Source organism: Dermacentor andersoni, chromosome 1 (genome assembly GCF_023375885.2).
Source record: "Dermacentor andersoni chromosome 1, qqDerAnde1_hic_scaffold, whole genome shotgun sequence".
Classification (NCBI taxonomy): Eukaryota; Metazoa; Arthropoda; class Arachnida; order Ixodida; family Ixodidae; genus Dermacentor; species Dermacentor andersoni.
The window spans coordinates 232,141,169-232,162,044 of record NC_092814.1 but is presented as its reverse complement, the minus strand read 5'-3'; the positions used below and the strand labels follow the sequence as shown (position 1 = coordinate 232,162,044).

General features: G+C 41.6%; 1 protein-coding gene across 2 annotated transcripts in view; it reads right to left on the bottom strand.

Moving 5' to 3' along the window:
* The window catches only part of BicC (protein bicaudal C), a 170,048-nt gene that overhangs the window by 94,725 nt on the left and 54,447 nt on the right, over positions 1-20,876 (bottom strand). For both annotated transcript variants that reach the window (XM_050196711.3, XM_050196712.3), the window contains exons 4-5: positions 14,471-14,550; positions 13,909-14,067 (exon numbers count right to left, since the gene is read on the bottom strand). In XM_050196711.3, coding sequence (XP_050052668.1) covers positions 13,909-14,067; positions 14,471-14,550 — 239 coding nt within the window. The remainder of the gene's footprint in view (positions 1-13,908; positions 14,068-14,470; positions 14,551-20,876) is intronic.

Here is a 20,876-nt window from a genome sequence, read left to right as displayed (position 1 = left end):
CTAAGGGCCGCGAAAACGTAAAATCGGCCAGTCCGAAAAATGAATGCATGTTTTTACTGCCATTAAAGGCTCAAATCACCACAGGCAAATCCGAAAAGGCCTACCAGCACACTTATTAGGCATACCGGTGCTCGTACTGTGACAGGAGATGGCGGGTGGACGCGTGTATAATTAAGGAATAGATACTATTCACAGCGTGTTTACAGGAGGTATTCAGAGACCTGGAGTGGGAAGAATTGGGGATAAAAGTTGATGGAGAATACCTTAGCAACTTGCGATTCGCTGATGATATTGCCTTGCTTAGTAACTCAGGAGACCAATTGCAATGCATGCTCACTGACCTGGAGAGGCAAAGCAGAAGGGTGGGTCTGAAAATTAATCTACAGAAAACTAAAGTAATGTTTAACAGTCTCGGAAGAGAACAGCAGTTTACGATAGGTAGCGAGGCACTGGAAGTGGTAAGGGAATACATCTACTTAGGGCAGTTAGTGACCACGGATCCGGATCATGAGACTGAAATAACCAGAAGAATAAGAATGGGCTGGGGGGCGTTTGGCAGGCATTCTCAAGTCATGAACAGCAGGTTGCCATTATCCCTCAAAATAAAAGTGTATAACAGCTGTGTCTTACCAGTACTCACCTACGGGGCAGAAACCTGGAGGCTTACGAAAAGGGTTCTGCTAAAATTGAGGACGACGCAACGAGCCATGGAAAGAAGAACGATAGGTGTAACGTTAAGGGATAAGAAAAGAGCAGATTGGGTGAGGGAACAAATGCGAGTTAATGACATCTTAGTTGAAATCAAGAAAAAGAAATGGGCATGGGCCGGACATGTAATGAGGAGGGAAGATAACCGATGGTCATTAAGGGTTACGGACTGGATTCCAAGGGAAGGAAAGCGTAGTAGGGGGCGGCAGAAAGTTAGGTGGGCGGATGACATTAAGACGTTTGCAGGGAGAACATGGCCACAATTAGTACATGACCGGGGTAGTTGGAGAAGTATGGGAGAGGCCTTTGCCCTGCAGTGGGCGTAACTAGGCTGATGATGATGATGACTATGTCCCATGACAATTGCCCCTTCCCACGTTTGTTATGCTTCACTGCGTAACAAGTCCGTACTGAGGCGAAGCTGACTTTTGGGAACCGGCATTATGCAACGCGCAGTGCTTTCCGAGCTTGGGAGCCAATCGTGAAGACCACAAAGACGGAGTCGGAGTCATTGCGTACAGCGGCGAATTCTTTCAATGAAAAACACGGCGCCGAACGGCAAGAAGCGTAACGTTGAAGCAGCTACCATTGCGTACAGCGGCGAATTCTTTCAATGAAAAACACGGCGCCGAACGGCAAGAAGCGTAACGTTGAAGCAGCTACGCCTGGCGTTTACTACGGCGGCGAGGTTTCAGACGTTCTTAGACATTGACTATGGGGTACGCGGTGGTGCCGCGTAGCCGTCGAGCGTCAGGAAGGTCGGCCATTGGCTGGACACAGGGAACTCCAGTCGATGACCAGGGCGTCAAAAGACTTCCCTACGATCCCTCTGTTACGCGAGCCAGCATTACTACTACTTTCGTTCCCTTCCAATAAAATTACAGCTAATTTTTCCTGATAGAAGCACAAGTTCCCCGAGTTTTCCCCTGAGTATTTCCAGACTATTCAAAATCTGAGAATTCCCGGTTTTCCCGGTTGGTAGGCACCCTGCACCAAAGAAAAACGAAATTTTTTTGCAAACGCTGCCGACTATGTTAATAGCCCCCGAAAATTCTGGAAGGTTAATAACCCTAACAACTCCCAGGCATTAGCTCTGATGAACGAAACCGCCACATTCCCAATCGCAAAGCTCCCAAACCTCACCATCCTTTTTCAGTCTTCACAATTGAACCCGATAACACATTACCCTATTCTGTTCCCCTATTTCGGTCATGCAGTCGTGCTCGATATTACCTTTTGTCCTTACGGCATTGAGAAACTGATTCATGAAAACTTGCGTCCTTGTCTGGTGTCTACGAAAAATGCTGATAAACACGAAAACAACTGAGCACTATCTTATCTGCTATTTTTCAGCAATCAGGAGTGGTGCCAGAAGACAAGAGTAGGCAAGATTGTTTCAGTCCCCAAGAAAGGTCTTCCATAGTTGTGCAGTAGCTACCATTCCATTTTATTCACCAGTGTTTGTTATGAACTAATGGAACACATTTACTCTGAAGTCGTAAACTTTATAATATCCAATAACCTATTTCATCCTGCTCAACACGACTTTCGTAAAGGTCTTTCATGCGACACTCAACTAGCTTTATTTTTTCACGATCAAAGTTCTGACCTTGATTTGAACATACCTGTAGATGCCCTTTTCTTCGACTTTGAAAAAGCATTCGACAAAGTTCCACACCAATGGCTACTCCTAAAACTTTCCGATTTGTACTAGACTGGATACGTAGCTTTCTCACTAACCGGCAGCAGTTTGTATTTGCTAACACGCACTCACCAATACGATCGCCCGTACTATCAGATACCACAAGACAGTTCTCTGACCACTACTCTTTCTAATTGACATTAATGACCTTCCTACTGAGATCTTCTAATATTCAATTGTTCGCAGACGACTAATTTATTGATGAGTAACTAACAGTTCAGATATGGACTTGCTTCAAAATGACCTCGAACACACTGAAATATGGTGTTACAAATGGCTGATGTCAAATACCAAAAACCTCACTAGTTTCTTTCAATCGCAGACAGCATCACCAACCAGGGAAATACACCATATACAGTTTCGAAGTATCATCCGTTGAATCATAAATACCTTGGCATAACCTTTTCAACTACCCTAATATGGTCACAACATGTCTTTAAAATAGCCAATGCCACGAACCAAACTCCCGGTTTTCTACGTCAGAACGTAAGACTGGAAACTTCAGTCTAAATTTTCATGCAAAAAAAAAAATAAAAGACCGCTAGGAACATTCTTATTAGGAAAGTAATCTACTAGCGCATAGCTTTAAAATAGGATGCACCAGATTAAAAGTAATGGTTCCACTATATGTGCAGGATGCAAACTCTTCACGATTAGATAGGCCTTCACCTTTTCCTATACCTGCCCAGATTTATGAACTCAAATTTGTAACCAATTATTTAGGCTATTGATTTCTCTGATCCCAAGTCAAACATGGAATGATAAATTGCCGTGGTTTTTGTGTCAGCTATTTTACAGAGCTAATAGGGCTAAAATGAGAAGGCTAGTGAACGGAAAAATCTAAAGCCAATGATTGAGAACTGGCTATTTGTTCATAATACTCAGTTTATAGTAACGAAACACTACATGCACACTGTTTAACTTTAAATTTTGTCATTGGTCTACTTAAGCATACTGGAACTGCAAGCACAAGAAACAAAGCATGGCTAAAAACCCTATTTTAATTGTGACCATATACTTCCCCATCAGCACAGCACAAGCAGAGCTGAGCTCATGGGGCCCTTAACTTTCGTACCCCTATTTTCTGAAGTGCTAGAATAGTGCATCTCAGTTCTTAGTCTTCCTTAAGCTAGTATTTACACTAAATTTGCTTCTAAAGTGACCATATCTTTGCTTCTTCCCACCATTTTTCAGGTACTAGCTGTCTTGTTAAGTACACACTAAGCAACTACCCACTAGTCTTGCCTCTACGCGACACTAAGGCCCCATGGATGGAGCCACAATGATGTCAGTGCTTTCGGTTTCTTGTGGTGCGGTACGTCCATAGCAACTTTGCATTGGGGTTGGCAAGCACAGAGGAGCAAGGCGCACACTTGCTCTAGCAGCACAAAATGGAACAGTTAATATGCAGCGGAGGATTGCGTGAAACAAGTGCACACTCACTCAAACAAGTTCCTCCCTTTGACCTCGCACAAAGTCCTTAGTCATTGTCACACAATAAGCCATTGTGAAGGAAGAAATGGAAGCCATCTCCATTTGAAGCAAAAGCAGATTCAATGAATGTTTGGCTCCTTGGCCCAAGTACACAATGAGAGTGGGAGAGCAAGAGATGAGCAATGAGAGCTGGCCTGCTACCATATTGCCAAGAACATGTTAATTACCCTGCATAGAGGGTCTCTCTTCATTTTCAGTACTTCGTAGGATCATACCATTGAGCATTTGCTACGATCTAACACCCAAGGAAAACCACCTTATTGCAAAAAAGAACTGACTTTTCTTTGCTAATTTGAAGTCTTGCGATGCTTAGTGCCTGAAGTACTTAGCACAAATACAAGTTTCTCTTGTCATGGGGCAGACAATGATCTACATATACATTGCAATATTTTCCAACTAACTTGCTCAGTGTTTCATTTATCTTTTGGAACCACGACCCAGAATTCTTCTAGCCAAATGGTAACAGATTGTACTAATAGGTTTTTAATGGTGTGACAAATGCCGCAATGTTTAGTTTCTTCTTTTAATGGGACTTGCCAGGACCCCTTGTGCAAGTCTATACATGACAACCATTCCCATCCTCCATTCTAATGAATGATGCCAGCTATCCAAGGCATCAGGTGTGGAGATAGATTGGTCTGCTTCTTTATCCTTCGATAACCAGTACACGATCGGAATGATCCGTCTGCCTTCGGTACAATAGTAATAGGGGCAAGCAAAAAATGACGTCGATGGCCTAATGATCCCTGCCTCTAACAAGCCTTGAAGTTCCTGCCTTAACTATACTTTCTTTTCATGACAGGCTGCACAGCTTTTTTTCTGACTGCTGTTGCACAACTGCAACAGCACCTCAATCCCTGTTGTGGCCTTCAGGATATGGCCCAATACATATTTGCTCGGGGAACTTCAATGGCACATCTTCCGTACCCGATGGCTTTCTTTGGTAGGGCATTTTGGTCAAACACTTATCTTTCTCAGGTTGTCCAATGGTTACCTCGTCATTCCATAGTATGTTTGTCTTCATGCTCCTTCTGTAAGGCCGTGATACAAGAAAGGTGAAGTTCACCGCTCACACGAGTGCTTCCACCTTGAACTTCTGACCTTCGAACGCTAGAGCTGCTCTCCAACTAACATAACGAATAGGTTTCTCGGAAATGATGCTGGTGGGGTCCACTAGTTTAAGCTCATGGATGCACCAGTGTCAACCAATGTTGACATGTTAAGGTTGTTTACAAGCGTCAACACTGTCAGAATGCCCGATTTAACGAAGAACAGTTTATTCAGCATATTCGCGAGGTTCCATGGTGCCTTGACTTTGGGAGGTACTACTAGTTATGAAGTACTGAAGCTCATGTGTATTTGTCGCTTGGTTCAAGTTGTGACCCTTGTCTCCTTTGATGGCACATTCAAATAGGGTCATAACATACGCCAGTGATTGAAGCGATTCGTCCATTGTGCTTGATGACCTAGCTAGGATTTGTTTCTGGAACTCTGGTCATGCCGTGTATAGCGAGGATGATAACAGACGATTCTGGAAGTTTCAGCTCGGCTGTACAACTTAAATGCCACTTTTCCAACACACATTCCACAATGTTTATTGCTTTGCCTAGAATGTGGCATTCTAAAGCTGCATAGGATTCTTTTTGAATGCTCGAGATAAACTTCTTTCACTTGTTCTAGGATTCATTCAACTGAACTTAACCAAAGGTCATACCATTTTCACAACTTGCCACAAAGAAATGCCCGCATATTGTGTATGCAATCTTCGCCGGTCAGCCATTGCTTCATGGAGCAAGCGTACTCCTAAAAATAAAGTCAGGTATGGACACCGGATGAATTTCCATCGAATAAGTCTGGTTTTAGGAAGGGCTGTTCTGTTTCTTGCAGATCTTGTTAGCATAACAAGATCTACCAGCTGCTGCTTTATCTGGCGTTTCTGAAAGTGTGTTCATAACACTTATAGCATGGTCTGGTGGTGTTATAGCCGGTCGAGTTTCACGGGCTGAATTGGGTCCTTTAAAAGAAGTTTCAGACTTGTTCATTGCAGGCAGGAACAGTACCTTCAGTGACGGGCGTCGCCAGCCATAAACCCAGTGGCACTTGCAACGCTCAGAACAACATCAGGTGCGGCAACGTCCTCCGGTGTCTTGACATGTTTGTCACTTGCTTTGCAGCCCTCGATAGTGGCTAGTCCCTTGTGGGTTGCGATGTTCATCTTCTACACAGGTTCCCGTTTTCGACTGCGCCAATGTAAAGATTTCACTAGGGTACTGTAGGTAGAAACCATTTATTGCTACATTCTTCCTAACCTCATCTTTGTTACCACGCTGGCGATGTGAATTTCCACATACGATATGGATAGAACATCTCCTGGCTTAACAGAATTGATAAAAGAGGAAACCTTGAACATGTCCACTCTAGCAATGGAATACATAAAATATTAGCACTGCAAATAATTTCAGAATTATGTTTGCTTTAGAAAGATGTATGGTAGCAGCTAGTCACACAACACGCAAAATGTTTGTAAATAAGCAGGTTACTTTCAGAACTCTAATAGTACTTGAAATCAGTGAACAAAAATATCTGTTTACTGTTTATTAGCCTACTGAGACGTTTTGATAGAGAAGTACATTCAGGTGGTTCTGTGAGGAAAGCATTATTTGCAATATCGTATACGATACATCATGCAGTAGAGGGCAGATGTATTTTCTCACAAAAAAAGAAATTGAAAAAATAATGTTTGTACAGGCTATACTCTTCCTTAACACCATTATGGGTGCAGAATAGGTTAAAAAATGACAATATCAGCAGTGTTTAAGAAGACGACAGTGCAGGGCCTGCCACATTCCAAGAGCTAATAACAGCAGCAACAAATGACTCGTAAGAGGAAGATTTTCTTTCAGCTTCCATTAAACTCCGAAAGACTGAAAAGTGCAAATTAACATAATACAAAGGCTTATAAATGATCTCGCCTAGATATTCAAGCTATCAATGAGCCAGTCAAGGGTGACATCAAATTTTCATTAAACTTGTACGAGATCGAGCTGCGAGAAATACTCCATGTCTAAAGCAATGTTCAAGCTGGGTATCGAACTGACTGAACAGGACAAAGCTTATTTTTGCATAAAGTTGAGTTGCAAGTGCATTGCCAGCACTTGTGGCTCAACCATGTCAGCTCAAACACATACAAGCCCCCTGCGACTTTAGAAATGACAGCCCTGTTCGTACAGTTTTCTACGTACATGTAGTGCATTGGGAGGAAGGCATGTTAGTAATGCACTTGTGAATGCTTGAAATTGACGACAATCAAATACTCCTCCGTTAAGAAGCACTTCCTAGTTTGATAGCTTTTGATCCCACTGATACATAAACTCAAGTGGGTGCGATAGAAATGAGGCGATACTTCCGAGGTGTGCTTCCACAACTTGATTTTTAAGACAAAGCTTCCTTTGCTTGCTCTCTAGTTGCCGTTGAAGATGCTTAACAAAAACAGGCATGATCTCCCTTCTTGGTATGTAGCGATTGTCTGGAAAGAAAGGTGGGAGAAAAGGGGAACTAGAACAGTGCAAGATAAAATTGCATGGCAAAAGTCTCCCAGAGGTACTCTACGAGATTGTCCAGGATTTTCCATGCTGTGGCTCCTCTCATGGCCTTGTCCGCTGGAAACTTGTGGGATGGAAAGTTGCAGGTAGCATGCTTATAATCTTGCGTCGGTGCTGGGTAAAGGCTCTGCACTTCCACATGAGGTGGAAAAAGTTTTCTCGCTTTATGGTATTGCACCTTGGGCACTGATCGAGAGGTTTCTTGTCCACAAGGACTAGAACTCTCCCCTTTGAAGAAAAAAAAAAATTCCAGGATCGCAGGTGTCAAAGCTGTGGCCATCCTTACACTCTAAGCACACTGGCTGCTTGGCTGTATTCCTGCAGGATACAATCCAAATCTTCTGGCAGCAAGTTTCCTGTTGCCACCATTCTACAGAGTGCTTGACGACCCTATTCCTCTTCATCTAATATGACCTCTGGCTATTACTGAGTCAATATATTAGGTCTGTGCACTTGAATGAGGGCCTTGTATGGGGGTATTGTTCCTTTGCATGTTCTTTAGCAACGTCTCACGAATTAAACTGGCTTGTGTGCCGAATGTTGACCGAAAAAATTGCTAGTGAGCATACCTGTGCATGCTCTGCATAAAACATTCAATCACTCTAAAAACCTTGGACATGTCAGCTCTTACAAATTTCTAAAGTACACAGATGCTTTTATGGAAGAAAGAAAATCAAAGCTGATGAATGTCATTCCATTTCCAATTTTTGCCTACACCCTTCCTAGAAGCTGGGTCTGTACATTGAGATGCCCCAACTTATACGTTACAGAATTTTGACCAATGAAGTAGTGCCATGTTGTAAAACAGCTCAAAAACAGACGAAGGGCTGAAAAATAGGGGACGTAGGTAAGTGCTCGTCTACCTCCCTATTTTTGAGTACTTTGTCAGTGTTTTGCAATACGAGTGAATTTTGGCTCTGTCCATTTTTGTTTTGACGACTGGAGTGTTATGCACACTGCATGAACAACAGAGAATACAGTTTACTTTTTTGCTCCATCAGATTATGATGTCATACTTCATACATGCACTACATGGGTTCCCCAGTGAACCTATGAAAGAATGAATACAAGGCAATGAAGATGACGATACCACTTAACGTGTCAAAACTTAATTCAGAAAAAAAATGCATAGAGGTATTCAATCTTTCAGTGCTGTTTTATTTTCCACATCCCTTTCATCAACATTGCAAAATTTTACAGCAGCTGCATTGGTCTGAAGTATCTATATAAAAAAAAACACTTGAAAGCAAGAACATTTGATAAACTACAGCATATTATCAACTCACTTGAACACAGAATGAAGAAATTAAATGGAAACCAGTAGCAAGTTGCCCTATGCCTTAGCATGCAACATAATTTATGAATATATTAGAGAATTCATTTGCTGACAAAAATGTTAACGAATGCTTTAAGCACAGCTTTGCTTGAAAAATGTAAGCAGTTGCACTTAACTTTTCTTTCGGTGCTTAAACTTGCAGCTGCTACATGAACACTTTGGGCAACTAAAGAGTAGATTTTTAGCAGGTGTAGGAGTAGACTATTCAAGCAGGTGTCTCATCTTCTAAATGCCATCGCAATGCAACTAGTATTTGTCTAGTGTCATTGCCCATCCTCTTCTATTGTCCGTTTTGTTTGGTACCCATGAGACCACAATGGATCTAACTTGTCATTTTAATCTGACTGGAGTCTTGCCAATCTTAAAATTAGTCCTTTGCAGTCACTCCCCACCCAACTAATGTGCTTCCCTATGTTGGCAGGCTGGGCCGCTGCGAAATTCAAAATTCATCATGCCACCTTAATTCGAATATTGCATCACCTGTCATCCGAGTACGAAGCCAACGTAAAGGAATCTGAGGTCTTACGCCTGTATTCTCAAGCCATCCTTGACGTGGAAGCTCTTCCACTCCACCAAGTTGAGCATAGCACCACCTATCGACCAAGGAAGGTGCTACGATTGTCAAGGATTGCCATGGTGTGTCAATATACTGCAGTGACCACATCTCTCAAAGGCCGGCACTGCCATGAACTTTCTTGAGTCAAGGTAGAGTGGGTAGTGGAGGGACGTTCTAGATTACGGGGGTTAATTTTCCCTTGTCGCAAAGAAGGAAAAAGTGGGATGAAGGTCCACTGGACACTGATAGTTTTACAATAGCCCGAGAGTTGCCTTTAACGTACACTAATCAGTGGAGTATACGACTACTAGGTCATGGCCCAACTGCTCCTGCTTTCCCATTGGGCACCATTAACCCGAAATTCTATAAGGGAAGCTATTCTTACGAAGTTACAAATACCATCACTCTGCCTACTGCAGGCCTAACTAAAGCTTGAGCTTGAAGCTCCTAGGCTCGAGCCCAGGCCAAACCTATGTAAAACATACTTACCCGGCCCGAGTCCAGACTGTGGGCCACGCCACGGAAAGCCTGGGCTTTCAGGTAAGCTCAAGCCCATGCAGCACTCTAACAGGGTATCAAGTGTCACTTGTTTTTAAAACACAATTGGTACATGTTTTAGCCTGAATTTATCATTAATACTTTGTTGAAAAGGTATGCATGTGTATAAATCAATTGGATGACATGGCACAGTTAAACCTCAATTTAATGAAGGCAATGACACATGAGAATTTCATTAAATCAAGATCTTTCATGTGAAAAGACATAAAATACTCAAGCTAATCGGAAATATAAAGACAACAGACAATGAAGCCAAAGAAAGCATTGGGGAAATTAACTGAATTAACTGAAATTGAAATGTAGAAAATGAAAAGGGAGATGAAAGTGCGTGAAAAGAACTTGTCACCGGCAGGAGCCAAACCCACAATCTCCGCATTACGTGTGTGTTGCACTACCAATCGTGCTACAGCGATGGCTAACAATCCGTCCACTAATTTGGGTATTTATATTCTAGATGTAGCCCTGGGAGATGGATAGCATGAGAGGGTTTATTAGCCACGTGCCTACTCTTACAAGACTGCATGCTAAGTGACATCATCGGGCAAAAGGATGTTCCACATTCACCCATCTTGGCTCCGAGTGGCACTGGCCAACGCTCCTAGGGCTAGATCTAGTCAAATGAATACACAAGTTAGTAGACAGATTGATAGCCGTCGCTGTAGCACAATTGGTAGTGCAACACACACACATATGCGGAGGTTGTGGGTTTGGCACCCGCCAGCAACAAGTCATCTTTTTGTCCACTTTCACTTCGCTTTTCTTAATTTTTTTACATTTAAATTTCAACTACAGCTAATTTCCCCGATGCTTTCCTTAGCTTCATTGTCATTTGGCTTGATATCCATGATTAACGAAATCGAGCCCATCGGTACCCCTTCTCTCATTCAAGCGAATAGCATATTACTATTTAAGAATGAAAAAAAATCGAACTTTAGCCTGTGCAGACTTTGTAGGATTAATTAACTGCGAAATAAAGCTGCAGTGAGAAGACTGCACATTCGAACTCTGCTGCAACAGAAGCTGGCACTATCTGGCAGAGCTGAGGCAGAGCTTACAATGCCGAGACACTGCAATGAGCAGTTTCGTAAAAAGAAAACCGAAGTAATGCTGCAATAAATTGAAAATCTGAAAATTACTTTGTATTGTAGAGCAAATATGATGAAAATAGTACTGTAGTGATACAATTCAGAAATTTTGAGGCATTTTGAACTTAAAGAACAACTATTTCTGAACTGGCCAACCTAAAGCCCACTGGAAATAAATATGATACACGCCAGCATAATCACTGGTTAGTGCCTAGATCACACACTAAGTATGGAGACCAGATGCTATGCAATCGTATTCCAAAGATGTTAAATTATCTTATTGGCACCGATGTGAACAGACAATATGACTTCAACAGACGTTATAGCATTTTTTTTACTATCATAATGCTAATTTATAGCAGCCATTCATTAGAAGTGTGATTTATCCAATTGTATAACAGTAATCCAATGCTGTCTTTTCAACATGAGTATATTTTCCCTTCTATTTTTTTAAATGCTTCAGTAATAACTATTGTATCTTATTAAACTTTCTTTTACAATAATTCTGTATTGGTATTGTAATAATTATCCTATCTCATGTTTGATACCTTATGTTTACTATTAGATGTCACTGCTTTGTGGCCCTTTTGTAGGTAATGGGAGCTAGTGAAGCTGCTTTTGTGCAGCTTTTACTCCTACCATCCTTCATGTACAACACATGATAAAAGGTTCAATTCAATTCAAAAGGTTTCCTATGACATGTTTCTTTACCCCTACTGTCATTTTAAAGAATTCGGCATATTGGAAGACATGGAGTTTATTGCTTCTTCATCTTCGAGATATTAGGGGCTATTGGACACTTTATTGAATTAAAATTTAATGAAATAGAGTTCTGTTCATTGAGGTTTGACAGTATTTCAATTTTGAAATTGTGTTAGTAATCTTTAAAGGTGGCTCATACCAGCCAGATGCTAATTTTATAACAGTCATGTAACAATGTAATAATGAGCCTATTTTACCACAAAGCAGGCAACGAATGTGACTGTGCCATGGTTGCTTAGTTAAAACCAACATGTCAAGCATATCATGAGTGGGCTACAGTGTATTTGCAAAGCCCAGGAGAACTGCTTTAAGCAAGAAATAATAAATAGTGCCATCACATCGGTAAATTAAAGCACGGTAATTGCTCATGAACAAGACTCGTCACAACTGCTCCATTACAAATGGCACCTAAAGGGTCCCTCACCAGGTCTGGTGACTAAGCTGACAAGCACAGTGCATACAATGCATGCTAACGATTGTGTCTGGTAAGTATTACATCACTATGCGCTGCGTTAAGAGCTGAAATTTCAAACCAAGCACCGTTTGCTCTTCTCCCAAGAGCCGTGCACCAAGCAGGAGGGTTGACATATGCGCAAGTGTGTCTACGTATATGTCTGTGCTGCGATGTCTCATCGCGATGCAAGACTTCAAGGATTATTCAAGGCAACACCTGTTATTTGTGTAATCTGTTGCTCCAATAGACGAACTAAAAGTTTACATTAATAATAAAACACACAAACCAAATGTCTGCATGTTTGTTTTACTTCACACCACAGCAAGACAGATTCACTTCTGTTTCGTCTGCCTGTTCCCACGTTGTGCGATCGCGTGCGCAGACACCAAAACTCATTTTCTACCTTGTTCCAGTGCGCAATCATGCACTGCTATCCGCTTGTGTCTGCTTCAGTGTGTAGCACTGACTTATACCACTAGTCAAGTGTTCTCGTGCACTGCGCGCAAAATTGTCGTGCACTAAGTGAAATGAGAACAGCTTGCACATGACACTGTCAGCAGAAGTTAAGTGCAGCAAGAAAGATAGGAAAAAAGAAGGCAGGGCCCATCACACGATCACACGATCCTCGAGCTCCGGCAATGGAGAACACAGGGAAGGAATTTCACTTGTGGAGGCTAGGCGGGGCAAGTGGAGAGAGTATGTTGGTGGTGAAGCTCAGCTCAGCTCCTCAAATCATATTTGCGGCACTGAAATATTTCTATCTCGGCTATTGATGAACAAATTTGCAAACTTCTTGTGGCAGAATGCGCTCTAGAGGGCACTAAACTTCAAGCGTATAACTAAAATTTTCTATGTGGCCTGGTGAGGGGGCCCTTTAATGTACAAGGATTCCAGGCAGCTCATTCACCTCGAGGCCAAATGCATATGTAGTCTGAATAAGAGGCCATTAGCATTAGATAGAAGTGATTTGAAATCAACAAAAAGGCAATACAGGCTTTAGCAGTCATTAAACAAGTACCAATTAGATGTGAAGCAGACACTAATACCAGGAAGAGAGGGGCTCCCACTGGCCCCCCCAAAACAAAGCCATGTGTCTGGTAGAGTTGACACAAGTTGACAGATCTAGACCATGAAAAGTGTTTAAAAGAAAAATGCCATTTATCTTAGTACTTCATTGCACAGTGCAACATCTGTGACCGATCTCATTTGTGTTCAATAGTGAACCATACTAGTTTTCATTGAATGGTTCTTTGCATAAAGTTGTAATACCTTCTTGCCATTGTCAGAAAGTTTAATCAAGAGCTTAAGAAGCATTTTGGAATGTCGATATGTACATAACATGGTTAATAAAATTGAGCAGAACTGTGGCACCATTCCTGCGCTGCAAGGTTCCATTCAGGCCAAGCATGATATTTCTGGCAATGCTTTCGAGCTCACAAGATGACATTACCTTACTGAGTAACAGAAGTACACTCCAAGAGACTGGAAGTGAAGGCCCACAGGAGCGATATCTTTCATTCAAATTAATTTCTATGGTAGCTTCTGTAAGTTAATTGGTACAGTTTTTCAGTACATGAGGACATTTCATTTCAAGCCAGCTCAGTAACTACTCATGCTGGTTAAGTGTAATGATGCCTCAGCCATTTGATACCTGGTTACTCTTGTCCAATTGACTGTTGCGATTGGAGTCTGGGAAGTGAATATGGCAGCCCGTGTTGTCCATAACTTGTTGGATGTTGTGGCCTCCTTTCCCAATAATGTAGGAGTGGTCTGTGAATGACACATCCATCTTCATGGTCACTCTGTTTCTCTGAAATGAGAGGCGACAAGAACCAAGTTCAGGTCTGACTCTTTTAAAGCTTCCTACCTTTGTCATAGCAGCGAGCACAAACAGGACAGGGATAAAGAAAGGACAAGCAGTTTTGTCATCTTTTATGCTTCTGCCCTGCTGGTGCTCTTTTTCACCATAACACTTTACCAATTTGCCCAGTTGATCCCCCTTCCAAACTGGTATATTGACCGAGACATGTTTTACTGCAAAATTCTGCCCAATGGATTTATAGTTTTCTTATTTCATGTAATGAAGCATGTGAGTGAGTCACACGTACAAGTATGCTCCAGGTTCATTTACATAAATGAAATAGCCCATTAAGGCACAAACAAAGACAATTCAGTGTTAATCATGCAATTAAAGGAAAATATCAGAAGAATACTTTTGTGTCAAGCACTTCCAGGATGCTTTCACGAGCTCTGCCAACTGCATCTGGAGATCCCCGGACTTTAACATGTGGGTCTGAAAATTAAAACAGAGGGACAGGGTCCAATAAGGATTGTCACAATAGGAATTTCTTCATGCCAAGTAGTATTAACTACATAGCACCACGAGAAGTGGCATGAGCAGGTACGCAACAAAGAACTTCGGAGATGGAACTTTACGCCCAGAAAAAAAAACATACAACTCTGTAGCAGAGATGCTCAAGGCACAGACAGCAATTTTTCAATTAAGTGAAGTTGCTGGTAAGTGACCCCTTACGGAGTCTTGGAGTAAGTTCTAGATCAATTAAGTGTCATTGCAATTCCATTATGTGCAGCCTGCATTGAGCACAGCTGATGAAGGTGTGCTCATCAGGCTAGAAGCTGAACACATGACGTAAGAATGGTTGGGATACTGCAAGCATGTATAGCACTAGAGAAAAAACTAAACGCTGGCAGACAAAAAGAAAATACAATAATGTTCATGGCATGGCTAAAGTGCAGAAACAACACAGAACCAAACTGTAGTACACAATCTATGATCTCAGTCTTATACCAGAACGCACAGACTGAGCTGTGCAACTGCTTACGTTAGCCAGGCTTCATATTAGGTTCTGATGCATCCTTGCCCTTCTGATGTTCAGTGGTCAAACAAAAATGTCATTTTAGCAAATGAGCATTATGTACTCAATAGTTTACTATGGCAAAAGGCGTACATCAAATTCAACAAGACATTGGTCAACAGTTTGCAACTAGCGTCACGATTATATGTCATTAATACAACTTGCAGAACACATTTCTGGCAAAGTGCTGCAAAGGGATGCATTTATATGTGTTATACACATCCAGTAGAGTAAAACCTCAATGATTTATTACCTGTTTACTGCAAATCCTGGATAACTAGAATTTAAAATCCAAATTTTACCAGGCCATCTTAACAGCCAGCCCTGTCTGGATAACAATTCACGAGTTCGGGCTGTGGTGGTCTTCGATGGCTGTGGTGCTGCACCAGCAGTGCTGCCATTCAAGAGATTTTGTCACTAGACTTTAGCTACAAATCTTTCCATCTAGGAACTGGTAGCTTTCTTTAGAGACTTGACAGAATTGGAGACATTGTAGACTTCAAAGTGAAGAAACTTGCTTCGAAAGTGACTTTCTAGAACAGTTATTCAAGAGCTATGTGTAGGCAGACCAAAAAATTAGCTGTATGGTCATGGACCATGATGAAGCAACAGGTGCTTCCACTCGCAGAGGCTTTGGTTCATTGTGCCGAGAGAAGCAGGCTTTGTGCTCCATGATGCATGTCTGGTTTTAATTTTTTTTGTGTGAATGATAATATTAAGCAAGTAATAAGAATGATTACCTGTAAAAATTGGATACTTATTAGCGTAGGTAGGCTTGTTCACGCAAGCTTGAAAGCGCCACTTCAGGCCCCCATGGCTTTCGATTAAATCGCTACTACAAGGAGCTTTCAGGTGAATCAATAGGCAGCAACAAAGTGTTTTATCGATATGTAAGGTCACGCAAGTGTCATCGCAGTGTTAACATGACCGAAGTGTATGTTTATTGAGTGCTGAAAACGAATTTTCAGGCATGATGTGGACCAAGGGCATTTCCGCACTAGGGAAATCAACCTGAAAGTATATGCAGAATTTCAGCTAGCATCATCGATCATTCTGTACATATATTAGCTAAGCGAAAGTCCTCTACAGCCCGATAGTAAATTGTTTATTTCTCCCCTGCAAAAGTACTAGACAAATATGAAGTGTTTCAATAGATGTGTTGTGCTATGTTACCATATATTTGGGTTCAAAAATGCCTGCAATATTTTGATTAGCTCGACAGTTTGGCAAAAATTTAGAGACTTTTTGGTCTCATTTTAGTGACAGTCAACAAAAGTTGGCATCACTGCAGTAGGCATTACGAGTGCTATTCTATGTATTTGTGGCATCTTGTATGGTGCGATGCCTGTCCACGCTTTAAGCAAGAATGCCAGTGCGGTGAAGTGTAGTTTTTGCATAGCAGTAACTTCTGCTGCCAAGTGAGTAATTCCGAAAGACATGCATGATCTCTGAAGCTAAGGATTGTGCAAATGAACAAAGAATTATTGGTGCAACACAGAGAGGAATATGGCAATGTGTGTTACAAGCAACTTTGTGAAACTGATTTCTAGTTGAGATAAGAGGTAGAATTGGACCAGACAGATAACAGGAAGTCACAGTAAGATAATTGGTGCTAAGGCGTGAAAAATGTAGTTGAGGGCAGCAGAGGCTTAGATGTAGTGATGCAATTAGGAAATTTACAGCATAGGATGGAGTCAGTCGATGGAAGACCAGGAGAGATCAGGGATGAGGCCTTCATACTGTAGTGGATATAAGCATACTGATAATAGTGCAGCTGCTGAGGCTGGGAATTGAGCCCAGAAACGCATGTTCAGCAGCAGGATGCTTCAGCCACACAGCCATCAGAACAGGTAACATGTTCCTCACATACCTCATGCTGGAAATAGCACTCCATGCCCAACTTTCTCAAGTGCAATGGTGAAATTCTGCACGAGTATAGCAGTACGAGAACAGGTCACTGGGTGTCAGGAACTACTGAAGTACTCCAGGCTAAGAGTGCTTAAATTGACTGCCAGAACACACAGGCAGTATGTCCATTTTGTGCATTTAGCACATAAAGCCAATGTGCCTCAAACACTCCAAGAAGTTTTTCAAGAACCTGGTGGTGTATTCTGAACATTGTGCGTAACATGTGTGTTTGCTGGAATTGCTGCCAATTGATTGAAATGTTATAAAGTACACTAAATATCAGCCTCTTAAGATTCTATATGACATCACGCTCTAGTTTGTGCTGTGACATTGTGCATTAACATATTTCTAGCGAAGCATACTACACTGGTACCTTTTGTTTGAGCAGAGAAACCTACGATTTTTTGTTATAGAAATGTTTATTGTAAACAAACGCAGGAGAAGAAAACAATTTGACAATTCAAAAGCTGCATAGCGTGTTTTGGCAATGTAACTGCAGTAGACATCTGTTAAGACGAAACTAGTTGGGCCAACTTTTCATATGCGAGGAATAATGTGCGAACATATGGTTGGTTTTTTTTTTTTGCTTTCCATAGACAAATTGAAAAACAAATCCACTTAACACAAACTACTTATTCAGTTAGCCAAACTTGCGCAGTAGCCACCGACACCTGTTACTCGACTCAACGAGAGGCTCGAATTTGCAGACTTAGAGATTTTGCCGACACTGGCATAGCTCATAAAGGTATCAAATGTGTGGAAACATGCAAGGTTGTTACCATAAAAACAATATAGGCCCTTGAAGTGCCTCAGTAGGCTGGTAATTATGGGGAGGACACTGCCCAGTGTTGTTCCCACATGATACAGCTAAAAATGCCATGAATACTTGGTGCAATATTTTTTTGAACATAACAACACTCAATTCAAGCAAGCTAGGTTAAATAGCTTTGCCAGTGCTGTGCAAACCTGTACGCTGTCACCAAACAACAATTACTATACTTTAAAGTGCATAAAGCTGGGCAATGTACATCATAAAAATTCATAAGCTTTTAACATCTACCTTTAGAGCTTGCTTTATTCTGTGGCATGGACATTCAGTTAGTTTTGTTTATCATTTCTTTTGAGACACTTATTTTAATGAACAAATTTTCAGTCCCTTCAAGTTCATTTTCATGAGAGTCTACTGTAGTGTTTCTTTTATCTCATGGTTCTGTGCCAATCTTATGCCAGAGTTCAAAACAGATTGCATAAAAAACCAGTGGTACAAATATTCTAGGAAAAGCTTGTATGAAATTGCTTCATTTATATTTAAACATGACGCAAAATGTATTTTACACCAATAGAAATTGAGAGAAATATTAGCTTGGTTAGGGGCTGCTAAATTTTGCCTGCAGTGATAAGGCCATCCCTTGTGCCAAGCGACTGCATATGTGCCCAAGACTTCCCTTTACAAGGACGGCAAACTAACTGCGCTGTTGGTCACAACATTCTGCCTTGGTCAAGGAGTCGTGGACAATGCTGACAGGGGGAAAAGTGAACAGGGCTGCACAACGTAGTTTGCAGGTAACAGAGCCAACGAGCTCAACTAAATAGCCTGCAGTCCAGTTAGGACTTGTATGGCGTGTTGTTGCAGCAATCAAAGGATGGTCATGTTACGAGAAAAACTACACTTCTGTCGCTAAAAGTAATGCACATAATTCATTTGTGGCAATAGGCACATTAAAACAAAGTGTGGAAGCATAAAATCTGGCTGGGAGTTCATAAGAGGCACAGGACTACCAAACAGTCATGAAGTTAAGAACTCCAAGATTGCATTATTGGTGCATCATCCACAATTGAATCGAACATGTGTTTTCTCAATACATTTCCACTAAGTGATCGCACATAATAGTGCCTGCTAACAGACGCCTTTGTTTGGTGCATTTGGCTTTTGTTTTGCTTTAAATATTTGCTCGCAATGTAGTGCAAAGGGACTAAAGGTCAGGCATGTTATTCTGGCTTTCTACTAGGTTGATAAAAGTAACATGCTCTTCATTGACATATCTTCAGGAGCTCACAATAACATGACCAAAAGCTGGTGGGCAGATTTCTTGAGATGCGGTTAGCCCTACACATAGCACTTTAATTTGACAAGTGGCTGTTTCTGTACAACAGTGAAAGCCACAACATTTTCTGTCATACTTAAAACCTGAAAAGGTAATGTGTTTTTCAATATTTTATAACATCAGATGTTGAATTCGAAGATATATGTTAATAAGCATGAATCAAACACCTTCAAGAACTTTTTAGTAGAGTTCCAACAGCGTTCCATGTCATTCAAAGACAAGAAACTGAGCAATTGCCTTAGTGAACCTTTCCTGGCGATGCTGGAAGACCGACTATACAGCACAGCTAGAGCTGCATCGACCTGCACTGTTCACTGGAACTAAAAGATTTGCAGAGAGTAGCCCGCCTCTCTGTTGCAGAGGAGCCTTGATAAAAACGAACACTGAAACATAGATTGCAACACCTTAAAACTGGCATTTCTGATCTGAAGCGCCTACATCTGTCAGATATTTTCTCTGATAACTCCGAACAATAACTGCCTTCAGTCTTCAATGACTAATGAGACATTACAAGACATGCTGAGCACAGCAATGAATGTCACCAAACCAACTGTCTTTCTGCATTGAAAAGATTCAACCTTTCCGACTAAAGTGCAGTCAATGTGGCTCCCAGAGAAGTTGGTTGTGGCCCTCACTGGTATAGAGTTGTGCGACCCTCAAGAAAAAAAAGAATCCTGGCATTTTACGTGCCGAAATCGATTTGATTATGAAGCACGCCGTGGACCTAATTCATGGTACACAGGCACTTTAAACACCTGAAGTAGGCAAAGAATGCTAATTGCGTTAGTCTATATCTAGCCTTTTATGCCAATGCAGCAGCCCAAGTTGTCTTCCAGCTGGGGCAACTGGGTATAATCACGGTCATGATGCCATCATGGCAATTCCATTGTCATTCCAGCTTAGTCATCCAACTTATGCAGTCAGGCCTACTACACAAACCAAGTGGCCTAGGTCGTCCAATAGCTTGGGCCAATAGATATGTGCTCGTGGCCATGATGCAGTCGTATTCATTGCATCATCGTAATTCAAGTTTTGTAATCCGACTTGTGACGATGACAGCGCAACGCCGTCATGCATTTGTTGCCATAATGTCATCATCATGTGGTTACAATCGTGCTATCGTCGTTGCTCCAGCTTAGTCCCGAGACTCGTCATGCCGCTGTCACACTGTCGTTTGACATTTCCAAATTTATGAAAATGCCCAAACCATTGCGGTCAGTCCGTCTTCATTATATCATAATCACACTGTCATTTAATCATGATTTTGCCGCCATTGCCACGCCAACGTTGTGCTCTTAGACAGTCGCTCTCATGCACACATTGTCACACCGTTATCATTCCATCACAGTTGTGCAATCGTCATTTCAGTTTTTATAATGCAATTGTCATATCGTCGTAGCCGCACCATTTTCGTCACAGTGGTCGTCCCATTTCTTTCATGCTGGCGTCCATCACACTGTCCTGATAACATCATTACAGGATAGTCATCTCATGCCAATAACGTCATTCAGTCTTAGTCTTTCCATTGTCAGCACTTCATCGTACAGCAGTCGTGCCATCCTGGTAATTGGCAAGTTTGGCAAGCGAGTACGAAAGCAATGTCAACCGATACCGGAGACAGTGTATCGTATATAGCCGAAGCAAGGAACATAGCGGATTGACCATTACAGATATTTAGCAAATGTCACATTAGCAATATGGTGGGTCGCTACACTGCTCAAATGCTAATA